Here is a 13,550-nt window from a genome sequence, read left to right on the forward strand (position 1 = left end):
ACAAGAGAAATGCCCAGTGCTCTGCCTCTGGACTGAGTCATGGATGGTGGCAAATGCTCTAGGGGGGGGCTGGATCAATGGAGAAAGGCCAACTGGCAGCACAGAGGTAAATCCATCTGGGCTGCTGAATTGTGGCAAGACATCACTGCTTGGGTAGAGAAGTTGACTGTAAAAGTATGTAATGTAGATGCACACATATCCAAGAGTCAGGCCACTGAAGAATACCACAATGGACAGGCAGATTGGGCTGCCATGATTCAAGTGTCTCAGGTGGATCTTTACTGGCAACATAAGGGTAAATTATTTCTGGTTCAGTGGGTTTCATCCCCCATGATGCCTCAGGTCATCGGGGAAGAGATGCAACACATAGATGGGCTCGTGATTGAGGGGTGGACTTAAGCATGGACACTATCTTCCAGGTTATTCCATAACTGTGAAACATGCTGCAATCAAGCAGGCCAAGATGGTAAAGCCCCTGTGGTATGGAGATTAATGGTCAAAATATGGGGAGGCCTGGCAGATTGATTAGACCACTCCCCCAAACCCACCAAAGTAAGCACTCTGTGCTTACAGTGGTAGAAAAAACCACTGTAAGTCCCTCTGGTGCATATGAGGAATGTGTTTGGGAAGACAGCTTGGATTAGTCCTGCCTCAAGAAAAGGCAAACCCATCCACGGAATTGTTTTTGCTCAAGGACATTTGGTGGGTAATGCAGAGGGACAGGGAAATGCCATGTGTACCTCCAGGGGTTTCAGTTTTTGGGTGAGAACAGTCTATAGTGTTGAATTGTATAATACTGGTTGCTGAATGACACTGTCACTGTATGCTGTAAGTACGATGGGCAATGAGTATGGACTGCTCCAGATGTACCAGTAGTGAGCTCCTGATGCAGCCTGCAACCAGCTGACAGCACACCAGCCCTCCTGCCCTGGAAGACATCTAGGACGGATAGAACCCACAGTCATAGACTTAATGAACTCAACAGATACCTTGGTGGAACAGCCATTGACTATGGAAATGATACCTGTGCTTGTATATACATATATATAGTGGAAGGTGTAGAACATGGGCATGCTATAGATGGTATAGAATAAGGGGTGGCTAGTGTCCTGGTTCTGGCCAGGACAGGGATAATTTTTGCCATAGCCAGGAGGGGCCATGGCTAGGACCTGGATGTTATTCTACACTGCCTGATGTCATTGCTGGGTTTGGGGGAGGGAGTCTCTTCCAGTGGAGTAAGTGTGGCAGAGGGAGTGGTCAGGTATTGGATGTTCTCGGGGGGTTTCCATGGGAATTGTTCATTTCTTCTATCCTCTGTCATTAGCACTGTTGCTGTTACTGTTTGTTTTCTTATCTCATTGCTGTTTCCAGTAAATCATTCTTATCGCAACCCATGATATTTACCTTTTATGCCTCCAATTCTCCCCTCCAGCCCGCCACGAGGGGAGGGGGGAGAGGGAAGAGGAGAGTGAGTGAGTGGCATATGGTTTGGAGAGTGTCAGTGGGAGCACTAAATAGAGTACCATTCCTAAACCACAACACTGGGTTACATTTAAGAGGTACAGGGCAGGAAGAAAAAAAATTACTTTAATGACCTGGCCTAGAAGACAAATGCAAAGGTAAGGTGGTGCATCGGTACCTTCTGATCAGAGTTCAAGGGAGAAACCAAGAGGTGAAGACACTCAAAGAAGTGAAAGTAAAAAGCATAATTTAAGCCTATAATTCTTTAAGGAGAAGAGACAAAGGAGAGAAAGATGGGCTGCAGTAAGATGAATGTAAGGAAGGAACAAAAAAGAGAAGAAAGGACACATATATTGGTGGAAAGTTGTATCTCCTGGACCCAGAAACTGCCTCAGACACCAGCTAATTTTACAAGATAAGTTACATGCATGCCCACATTCAAGAGGGCAAGAGTGAAACCTTGATGGCAACACTACGATTCTGGCTGAAGAGCTTCATTTTCCCCCTCCCATACCTGAAAGCCTTGAATCCTTGCCAAATATTCCAGCTGTTTTGAAGGCTGCACTGTAGAACAGGGGGAAGCAGGAGATATTCCTTTTAGACCTATGGCTTCGGCAGTTGGGGACGTTCCATTCATGAGAAGTTCCCTGGCAATTGTAGCCGTGCTATTTGTTGTAGGAGATATGCTGAAGAAAGAGCTAGAAGTCTGGCTCATTTCTTTGGATGACAAATAGCTTACAGTGGTACCAGGGGCTGATTTGTTGCGGCTTGCTTCCATCTCTTGGTATACATCAGGAGAGAGATGGAGTATTCCCTTTGGTGCTGAAAATAAAACCAAAGATCATTCTCATTACTTCAGAATGGGGCTGACATGTAGACAATTTTCATTATCATATTTTACAATGAAAAACAAAGTAAGAATTTAGAAGCAGTACAGGTTTTTTTTTACAGTAACTGTAAATGAAGTAATGTAATTTATTTAGAAACAAAGCAGATCTGAAGTGCCCCTACTCTTCCTCTTCCCCAACTCTTTTTAAAATAGTACAAACCTTAACTTTAAAACTGTGGCTAGCATAGAATACACAACATGAACAAATAATATTTGGAAACCTACAAACCATGAAGAAGATGTTACTTCAAAATAATAGCACAATCATTATTTCCCTATATTCTTCTGCCTCCTATCTGACACAATAATTTAGGCTGTTTTTTCACAAATAATTGAAACTAGTCTGTATCAGCACTGTTGCCACCAGAAGTAGTTTAGTTTTTCTCCCACCTACAGCTGGGTGGGATAAAAAACTCTCCAGCTGCTCTACTGCCAGCACCAGCACCTGTAGGACCATGTAGGGATGTTCATGAGAATGAGTTGTTAGAGCCAAAGGAAGGGCAGTGTGGTTTCTTGCAGTAGCAGCACTGCCTCAAGCACTGGTTTAAAGCGTTTCCTGAATTACAAGGGCAGCCTGTGGTTAAAAAATCTTGAACTGCCCTGCAGCCAGTGTTACTATGCTAATGACTCTGATGTGACTGACTGCTCTGCAGTGAAGAGGAATTTATTTATTTATTTAGCTGCATACCCTATAGTTTTCATCCTATAGCTTCAAATAGCTACTTGCCTTCAAGAATGTTTACACTGAAAAAGTAAAGCATGTGTGTGTCCTACTTAATATCAATAGGAGTTAAGGTAAACATTAAAAAGAGCTAAATTTATTTATGTGAATTACTTTTAAATATTTCCAGTGACATATAAATTAGGGATAATGTGTCTACATTTAAAAATCTTTGATACAGTTTTAGAAAATATCTCAACCCTAAACCTCCTTGGAAACAGAAGTACATACTCAATCAGTTTTGCTGATAATCCCGTGCATGGAAATGTGCAGAATTAAGTCTGAAGTTTGCTAGTTTTCTTACACAATGAAGCATTTTTGGAAACACAAGTAACCAGCTGGCTGATACAAGAGGAAAACCTTTTTCTTATTATTAATACATCAGAAAATGAGCTTGAAATGTGTAATTTCATATTAAGAACATACTTTAATCTTCTAGCATACAATATGAGTGAACCTGAGCCATATGGCATTTCATTCTAGGGATAATAAACCTGTTTGTTAACTGATTTAGTAACCCCAAGAGAAATCAAAGGGTTCAATGCTTAATTCATTTGCTGTACACATTAAATTAATCTCAGAATGTAGAATAAATTCAAAGAAGAGGAGGAAATTAATTTCCAGTACCTAGGAAAGATTCCTCTAATCCTAGAAGTGCAAGTAGTACTTTTAAATAAAATGTCTACCACAAAGAGAAGACTCAAAAAATATTACCTGTAATTAATATCCTCATTTTCAACTACACGGTGAAAATGGAACTTCCTCACTGCCAACTCAGCAAACTGCTTACAGGTGAATCTTTTAATTGATTTACTCATACATTTGGCTTTTAAATTCATATTGCTTTCAGAAATCTGGAACGTTTGCTTATACCATTCACAAAGACACATCTGTTATTCACCTGATTGCTCTCCCCACCTACCTCCGTAGGGCTGGGGAGTCTGGTTGGATCATGAACATTCAGGCTGCTTTTACCTAGCTTAGAACTGGCTCCAAAGGCAGCAGACTGAACTCCAGAGCTAAGCACAAATTCAAGATAATGCTGCTGGAAAAGATGGAGGATAGGATCCCTAAAATTTCTTTTTCTCCGTAAGAGACAATTTCAAATATAATCTAATAGATAAACAACTGTGTAAATACACAGCATTATTTTATGGCACATAATCACTATATGAGAAGAGAGACTTCATATGCTTTTCCTGGGGCTGCAACCTCCAAGGCCTACCTCTGCTTGTATTTTTAAAGTCTTATACAAGACATAAGATTAATGAAAATTGAAAAAAAAAAGAGATCATAAAGATCTTGATAGCTGATGTTAGGTTACAAAACCAAACAGCAACAAAAATACTGAGTGGCAGGTGTTCGCCACCTCCTAAGAACTGCTCACTGTAAATCTGATTTCCCACACATATTTCAGAAACAGAAATTAAAACTGAACAAAAGATAAAACAGCCTACTTGTTTAGAGATAACATATTAGCTCCCCCAATCAATTTTAGAAAAACGCAGTACAATGTTAACTTAAAAAAAAGTTTAAAGAAGTTTAAAATCAAGTCCAGTGCTGCAGATGTCTGTTCCATTGATGTAATATTACTTAAAACAAACATTTTACATGCTTTCTCAGCCATTTCACTGTTTTTACATGATCCACCCAAATATCTAACTGCTGTCTGGAACAATGGTTTGGAATACTTCCAGATTACTAAGCTTTCTAAATGTTAAAATAACTAATATGCAGCATATGATGAATAGAAAGATATTGAGCAGAGTATAGCAAATGCTCTTAAAGTACTGACTTTAATGGTGATGTTAAATTAATAATAGTACTTTTACACTTTGCAACACCTTACTGCTAAAGACTTCAAAGTGCTTTATAAGCAATAATTAATTTAAATCATACATTGGCTCTGAGAGGCAGATATTATATTACCATCATTGATTATCTCTGGAAACAAAGTAATGTAATATTCTAGACATTACATTAATATAGTTGCAAGATATTAACTTTTTATATTCAGGGCCTATGTTTCATGAAGCTTCTTACAAACTTGTTTTAAAAAGCCAATAAAAACTTGGTCTTTTTGAAATCTTCTATAAAACATATATTACTTGTAATTCATTATCTATTTTTAATGTATTACTGAGGATATTTTATACATCATTCCTCACTGTTGCCTGCTTACTTCAACTCCGCTGTATTATAGGAAAGTGTATAAATATATTTAGTTACAGTAGTAAAGTTATCAAATGACAAGGGATACAACAACAACAGAGGATTAAGTGCAAGAACAAAAGAACCCTTCAGAAATGATCTTAATTAGTCTTCTAATAATCAGTTGATTAAAGAGCACGGGAGAAAGAAATACTATCCTCTAACACCTTTATGCATTGCAGGAGAACATCTCCAGGTAAACGTTGTCACTCTTGCTATTTTTCAGCTAAGAAAAAAACCTTGGACTTTTGTGTCTGCTAAATATTTATCCCATACTAATTTCTCCATACTCCACAGGAGGAATCGTAATGATCAGGAGTCACAGGATCTATAATAGACCAACAACACTGCACCTTCTGCTGGACATTAACTTAGAGGTACATTTATGAAACATGTTAAAATAATTTCCATTTATATTATTTAAACCTGTGGGCAAATGTGCTACAAAAATATGCAGGCTAGCTATGCAATGTAATCACTAACATTTAAAAAACATGTCTTATTCATCGTTGGCAGTAATTGTTAGCAGTCTCTCACAATCTTCTGAAGTCTGTGAAAACACACCAAAGATGTCTCTTACCTAAGAGTAAATTTCTTCATCTTCCATTGTCTACTTCTGCTGTCACATACTAGATAACTGCAAACCAGCTTAGACTCCAAGGCAAACGTTTGAATAAGATACAAAATGGCCCGACTATCCCTCACAAGCCTTCCCCTGGAAATGTAATCTCAGTGCTTTGATTGCACCTTTTTTCACAGCAGCCATAACAGAGACAGTGTCCAAAAGTTCTGTTTGCATGATGTTATTTTTATCCCTAACCCTTTCTCTACAGTGTCCCCTTGGCTGGGAAGACAGGGGGACATTTCTACTAAAGGGTCCTCCACTGTCTGGAGTTTGTGGTAAACAAAACTAACAATTAGAAGAACTGTCTGCATAGGGAAGGGGGTGAAGAAGAACAACTGGCAATATTACTGAACATGCCTCAAAGTAATAAGACTCTGCAAAATGTAATTTGCTGATACAGGAACAATGATGAGTTACCCCACAGCAGTGAGCTACTAAATTAAGAAAAGTTGAGAGAGATGACAGCACTGCCTGCACACTCACAGGTATTAGAGTCTACACAGGTACCACTGGTGTCCTGTTTCCTGTTTTCTGTTTCTGTCAGGAAGATCAGAAAACATGAAAAGTTGAGATTTCAATTTCCTCATTCAACTCCACAAGACGGCCTACAGAATCAGGCTTGTGTTGTCGACCTGCACATGCATATATACATATGTCAGTGCTAATTTTCTCTTCCATATTTGATCAGTACTGTAGGGATTCTCTTCCTCTGCCTGCACTTAATGACTTCTCTGGTTCAGGGTCACTCACTGACTTTTCATGTTCATACTTGGTCTAAACCACAACTTTATTCTTTCTTGGAGAATACAGTTTTCTCCCTAAGTTCTTGCTTATCCTACAGAAAAGCTATGCTTGTTCATGTGCCAGAAGCAGTGCCAGCTGCAATATGACTTCCCCTGACAGTGCTGAAGAGCACATGCTCTTCCCTGCACTACAACCAGTGGTATGGGGCATGGCATGAAGGAGTGTTTTCATGTCTTGTGCAATGATGCAGAGTAAACCATGGTATAATTCTGTATATGACATGCGCATAAATTAAGTTTAGCACCCTGGTATTTGAAATAACCCATCACTAGATGAAGAAAAGACTGTTCATCAAGAAATAATCAGTAGTTTTGGAACTGAATAAAATACTTGATAGATAATCATCAAAAAGCTTTCGTTCAGATTATGCTACCTGTATTCACATTGAATAAAGCATTCTTATAATGTGGTGCATTAAGCACAGGGAAAAATCTTGTAATAAGGCAGTAAGAAGGAAAAGTCAGAACTGGATCTAAGCCTGACTTCTCCGTTTTGTACAATAAAATGGACAAGAACCTAAGAGGCATGGGGGATGCTCAAATGCAACTACTCCCTAGAACTGGCAGGTCCTCAACATGCCCTAAAATATGGCCCATTACAAATCTACTGACATCAAGAAAAAGAGAATTTACAAAACCAAATAACTACTTCAATAACAAGACTGAAAAATGTAAATATTGTAATAAAAAGAAATTATGGTTTTATAACCCACTCACTGTAAAAGGCTATTTATATACTAGAATATTTTCAAATTTTATTACCTCAGTAGGAACTCAGAAAAGGTCAGTCAAACAATTGGACAGGCAAATAGTATGGCCATTACGTTCTCAGCAATTGTCTACACACAATCTTGGCTTGAAATACCAAGCTGCAATCATTACCTACTTAACACAGCTATCCGTGGTATTTCTAAGTCACCAGCTACTGCAATATTCAGACATGAAAAAATGTTTTGTCATTACACAATGTCTTTCAATCAAAAGATCTCGTCTACATGAACTTCAACAAACTGATGTTATATAAAGCCACTCATTAAAATACTAGTTTGTTTAACCTTAAAATAACTGTGATACTGAAGTAAATACTATTTAGTTCCTCATGAAATCAGGTCTTGATATCCCTAATTTCACTGGACTATTTTCTGTATAGCCAAAACAGAAACTGCAGTATCGCAGGACTTAAAAGTGTATGCATTTCTGTAGCATTTGGCATTTAACTCATGTGAGGAAAGTCCTTTGAATTCAGCTTAAATCCTGCTTGAAAACTAAGATTTTGGTAAAAATAAGACATAGTGTTTGCAGTGGGGACTTTCTACAGGATATTCTATGAAATAATCCAACAGACATATGAAACATCTATACCATAAGTTTTACATGATAATTTCTGCATCATAATTTCCCAGCAATACATCCATGTACCACATAACCAAGATTAAGATTGAGCAGGTTCAGAAAAATACAGAAGGAAGGTCAGCAATCTTATCAGTAAAGAGGATCAGCAAATTTGGAGCAGGAACAAATCAAGCTAGTGAGCTGGCAGACCAAGGTGCTTGTAAAAGCTGCAAGAAAGTGATGTTTGTGGGGATAAAGCAATTTAGGAGAGTGCCTAAGTGCAACTGGAGGCAACCTGTGCAGGCAAGACTATTCATTAACAGATTAGGAGGGAAATAAGAACACTGATGATGAAAACAAAGGCCTGACCCACACAGAGAAGAGATGAAAGAATGAGGAAATCTACTAGACAACGACAGAGAGGTTGCTGAAGCTAAGAAGGGCAAGGGCGCCATCAACAAGCACAGCATATGTATGAGAGAAGAGGAAATCAGAGGAGGAGAAAGCAGTATTTAATGTTGAAAGAGGATGGAGGAAAGAGTGGAGAATTTTTAGTTCTGGCAGCAACAAAGTCTCAGTTCAGGAGATTCAATTTTTCAAGGATGTTATTATCCTAGACTAAGGGTGAGGTACATGGTGGGTTCCAGGCTGGAGGGGAGTAGGAAAAGGAGAAAAGACTCCAGAAAAGTGAAAGTATTTAGAGTAACACTGTACTGAGGTGAATTATGTGATACTGCTCCATTTTCTCACCTGAAGACAGAAAACTAAATGCAGATACTTTGCATAACTACATGATTAAATTTGAATTTGAGAGTTAACATCAAAAAAGAGCTCTGCATTTCTACTTCATGTGCAGATTTTTTCAAAGGAAGAGACTAGCAACCTTGAATAAATGTAATTCATATGAGCATTTTAGGAGACTGGTAAAAACAAAAGGATACATTATCTGAAATTATCTCTACCCAGAGAGCTGGCTGTCTCTTGTCATGATGGCTGCTTCCTCTTTATACATTTTATACATCAAAAGCTTAATGGCTAAGCAGTCTCCCAGACAGGTGACTCAAGTTCCTTCTCAGCCAGAGGGCACCCAAATCACAGACCTCACAGCCCAAGTCTATATTTCTTACATATGCACAATCAATACTATCCAAGAACCAGGCAGCAGGTTTCTTGCAACTCTTTCTTTTCACCTGTATCTAAAATAGGCAGACTATCTGTAAACCAGCCAGAGAACACCTGAATACACATCTGCACCTTCATTCACAAGAGTTTCAATGAACAGACAAACTACAGTCATGATTACTTTAGATCACTCCTTCCCTGTGAATTCCCTGTATCTTAAAAGCATTTGATTTTTTCCTTTTTTTGATTGCAAATCATATTAGATACGCATCTCCAAAAGACAGCTGCCATTATCCAGAATACTCTGCACTCCATGAATACTCTCCTTCTGCTGAAGAAGGAAACTAAGTCTCCAATGTTCTGGGCACATGCTTGAAACACTAGGCTCTTTATAAATACACATTGTACTCTAAACTCAGCAAAGAATCGTCACCTTTGAAGATGCAAAACTTGCAGAACTTTAAGCACTTACACGAGCATCTCAAAAGGGGAAATGTGGGAAAAGGAGAAGGATCACTTACAGTTGTCATCTTACACTCCAGAGTTGAGCCCAAATCCCACTCATACACAAAAATGCTAATTTGGCTCTTGTGTCACTGGTTCTCAAAACAGCAAGGAGAAGATAACACTCCCTTCCCTGTTTTTTTTAATATGCTTTTTAATATTAGGTGTTTTAGAATTTTCTTCAACTATTTAAAAAACATATGCAAGCTGCATTTAATTAGTATTATGATAGATAAAATTACTTTCATTGCTAGATGAAACTGAAAAATAACACATCAGTTATTAATAATGCCAAATACAGCATGGATTTCCTAGCTTCAGTAAAACAGGAAAGAAACAAAATTGAACAAATCTCCTCTGCTTCTAAATTTAATTTTCCCATGTCTTCAGTTAGAAAGAAAATTTAATTAGAAAATTAGCAAATCAACTCAGCAGTTACAGAGGCAAGGTATTATTTAAACATAACCAACTGTGATAAGAGGCTCTAGACAAGGCTGTGAGACATATAAAGTGGGTACAAATGGCTCAGCCGAAGAAATTGCTCCATTGATGGTATAATGCTCACCTGATAATGTGTTAGCTAAAAAATCCCCACAAAACAGAACAAAAATATAAAAATGAACAGATGGAAAACTACTGATCTGTGGCCTTTCACCAAATAAGTGGTGTTGTTAATCCCTCTTACTGTGGTTTCTAGTCAGAATGGCAAATAATTCAGCAAACTTTTAGTGATGTATCAATGTAACTCCTAGTAAGAATGCATTATAATTGAAAAAGTTGAGTAAATTTGGAAGCAATTCAGAAGCCAAGTCCAATGCAACAGCTGTACTTACTGAGTAAAAAAGCATACAATCCACTGTAAACCACCTTTGAAATATACTCAAAAGGATTACATGTTTTAGCAAAATATAACACACACAAATTCCAATTAAAAATTCCCAAATTACAAAAAACCCCTTTATTCCCGAACTGTAGACTTCTGTTCCTGCTCATGGAAACACAGGAGTTTTAAATTATCTACTGGAAGTCTTCACCAAAATCCCCAGTTGAAAACCATATAGAGGACTATAAAAAAAAAGTCTTTCTGAAAGCATTGAGGGCCAGAACTACAAAGTTCACATAAATTTTGTTTCCTTCAAAGTGAAGATTATTAGTATGTAAAATTTCATAAATACATAATTTATGTTGCATTTATTTTCTCCAAAAAGCTGGTGAAGAAACATCTAAGTAAGGATCTGAATGCACCCAGACATTTAGGGCTTACAATAACACCACATCTTTTTATATTTTTTATGTTTCTTAATTTATATTTCTTAATCTAATATTGAAGTAGACTTTTAAAAATACTAAAATAAATGTTATTTACAGAAAAATACCAAATTTTTTTCATCAAAGACTTAAGAAATTCTTCAGAATATCTATTTGCTTTTTTCTCTCCTTTTTCTTTTTTTGTTTTTGTCACTGAGAACAATTGTGTGAGATCAAGTATCTTTGTTCCTTAGGAGATCATCTGCTCCTGCTGCTCATTTACCATCTGAAATCATAATCATCTGTTGGTGACAATCTAATCATCTTCACAGTAACTAATTGTGATGTCACAAACAAATGGTTATGATTTCAGGTGGTGAACAAACAGCAGGAGCAGATGTACTCTGAAGAACAAAGACTGTAAAGTCATGCACGAATCCCTAGTAATAAAATGTTAGGCAAGAAAAACAAAGAGTCTGTCCTTTACAGAGAGGTAGGGTTGCTCTGAATGTATTTCTTTTTAATTATCAGTTTTTCAGTACTCTGTGACTCCCAAAATTGTTGGGAATAGGTAAAGGAAAACTATATGATGGAAAATTAAGGTTGGGAAACATGTAAAAAGAGTTATGGTAATTTTTTCCCGTTTGAATTATAATATATAAAAGCACTGTTGTGTTTCACTTTTATTTTTATATTGTTCTTCATAGCTATCTACAGCTTCTCTTAGAATACACCCTGTATGATGTTTGTGATTACCCCATCCAGAAATACAAAACAAAAACATGTTCCCGTGAAAATGCACTTTGTAATAGGATTGTTTATTTGTTGCATATTTTGTCTCTGTTGATAACTGCTTAAATTAAGAGAGATAAATGAGATTCTGTTTACAGCAAACATCTTCTGTATGGGCTGCAAATCCTTCTGGTCTGCTCACAGTCTCTCAAAGTCTCTTTCAGAAGCATAAGGGAAAAAACCTCAGTCAACGTTCTTGCCATTTCACACGTGAAGAATACCAAAGATATCCCAAACCAAGAAACAAATAGGTTTGTGTTTCATCTTTCTTTGAAGTTGTGAAATGAAGAGAAAAGGTAAAGAAGTAAACCTGTGGGAAGAAGCTTTGCCAGTGAGTAGGAGGAACAGAAGTGGCAAATACAAGAGTAACATGACAGAGGGTAGCACGAGAAGTTAATTTTCAGGACTATTTAATAGGGAATACTAAATATATATTGAGCTAGTAATTAGGAGGATACAGACTGTAGGGCATTCCTCAGCAAAACCAAACTTCATAGTCAGAGTACAACGAAATCTGTTCTTCAACTGTACTAAAATACAGAACTGTTATGATTTTTGTTTTCTGTTGTACTGAAGTATACAAATTCCCTTTACCATTCCAGTTTTATTTGACTCAGATGGAAACACAGTGCTTTATGCACACAAAGAAAGACTATCTGTCTGCAAAAGGAAACTGATGCACAATACCCTGCCCTAGCAGGACACAATTGTTTTCCTGGAATAAAATTACTGGAAGTATGAATAAAAGCTGCCAAATGGTAGATGTAGCAATTTCTGAGCCTCAGATTTTCAAGACCACTGAAAGTTAGGTTTATGGTAACAAGAAATGCAAACTGTACATTTCTCTTCCAAGAAGGATACAAAAGGGCTCCATTTTCCCTTTTGCAAAACTTCCTAATATAAAAAAATGCCGTAAAAAACTTCAAGAGTAAATTCACCTACCAACAAGTGCTGTTCTTAAAAATAAACTAGTACCTGAAAGGATGTGACATTTTTGATCTCAAAGTGTGGACTTTGTTTGGAACTGCCTTTAAAAACCCTGCACTTCACAGGTGCATGAGAGACTGTGCACAAAAGTGATTTCTTTTATTCAAAACACCCTGGCAGTGTTCAAAGTCAGGTTGAATAAGGACTTGAACAACCTGGTCTCGTGGAAGGTGTCCCTGCACATGGCAGGAGTGGTTGGGACTAGATAATCTTTAAGATTCATTCCAAACCTTTAACATTCTATTATACACTTTAATCACCTGCTTGTTATTAATGTTGCCTTCTAGATTGGAACCCTCAAAAAAAGGGGTTAAGAGATTAAGAACAGCGGTCTCTGAACAAATGCTCTATGTCTATTGGCATGCTCACTCTGTCTCCTCTGACTTGTAGATCAGAAGAATGGAAATGAAGGCATCGTGCATTACTACAGTGTTCCAGAATGAAAACCTGTTTCTGTACTGTGGCTCTGGTGGCTGCAAAAAGGTCTGTGAGCAGGTCAGCCTGTGAAAAATAAGTTATTTGGCCAGCACAGATTTAAAATATAATTTCTGTTGATCTTGTCTCCTGTTGAATGAGTTTGTCTTTGTGTTCTCCTTCTAGATTCAGATTTACAGGTATAAATGTTGAAGTTGTCTTGAACAGCCTGAGAAAGAGATTGTTTTTTCTTGTTGGTTTAACAGAAGATTGTGGTTTCATCTAAAAGTATCTTTGCTACAAGACACTGCAAGGACAGGAGAAAAGCTAGAGGTCTTATTCTGCTGTCTCAAACTCTAATATGTTCACATTTGAAGGTATTTCACAGGCCTTGTCCTTAGAGATTTGGACAATACAAACACAAATCATCTAAAAGTATTG

General features: G+C 37.4%; 1 protein-coding gene across 8 annotated transcripts in view; it reads right to left on the bottom strand.

Moving 5' to 3' along the window:
* The window catches only part of STAU2 (staufen double-stranded RNA binding protein 2), a 169,067-nt gene that overhangs the window by 83,319 nt on the left and 72,198 nt on the right, over positions 1-13,550 (bottom strand). For all 8 annotated transcript variants that reach the window (XM_042036126.1, XM_042036124.1, XM_042036122.1 and 5 more), the window contains one exon: positions 1,976-2,283. In XM_042036126.1, coding sequence (XP_041892060.1) covers positions 1,976-2,283 — 308 coding nt within the window. The remainder of the gene's footprint in view (positions 1-1,975; positions 2,284-13,550) is intronic.

Source organism: Corvus kubaryi, unplaced genomic scaffold (assembly GCF_017639235.1).
Source record: "Corvus kubaryi isolate FWS band 111438036 unplaced genomic scaffold, C.kubaryi_AGA036_p1.0 37385, whole genome shotgun sequence".
Lineage (NCBI taxonomy): Eukaryota > Metazoa > Chordata > Aves > Passeriformes > Corvidae > Corvus > Corvus kubaryi.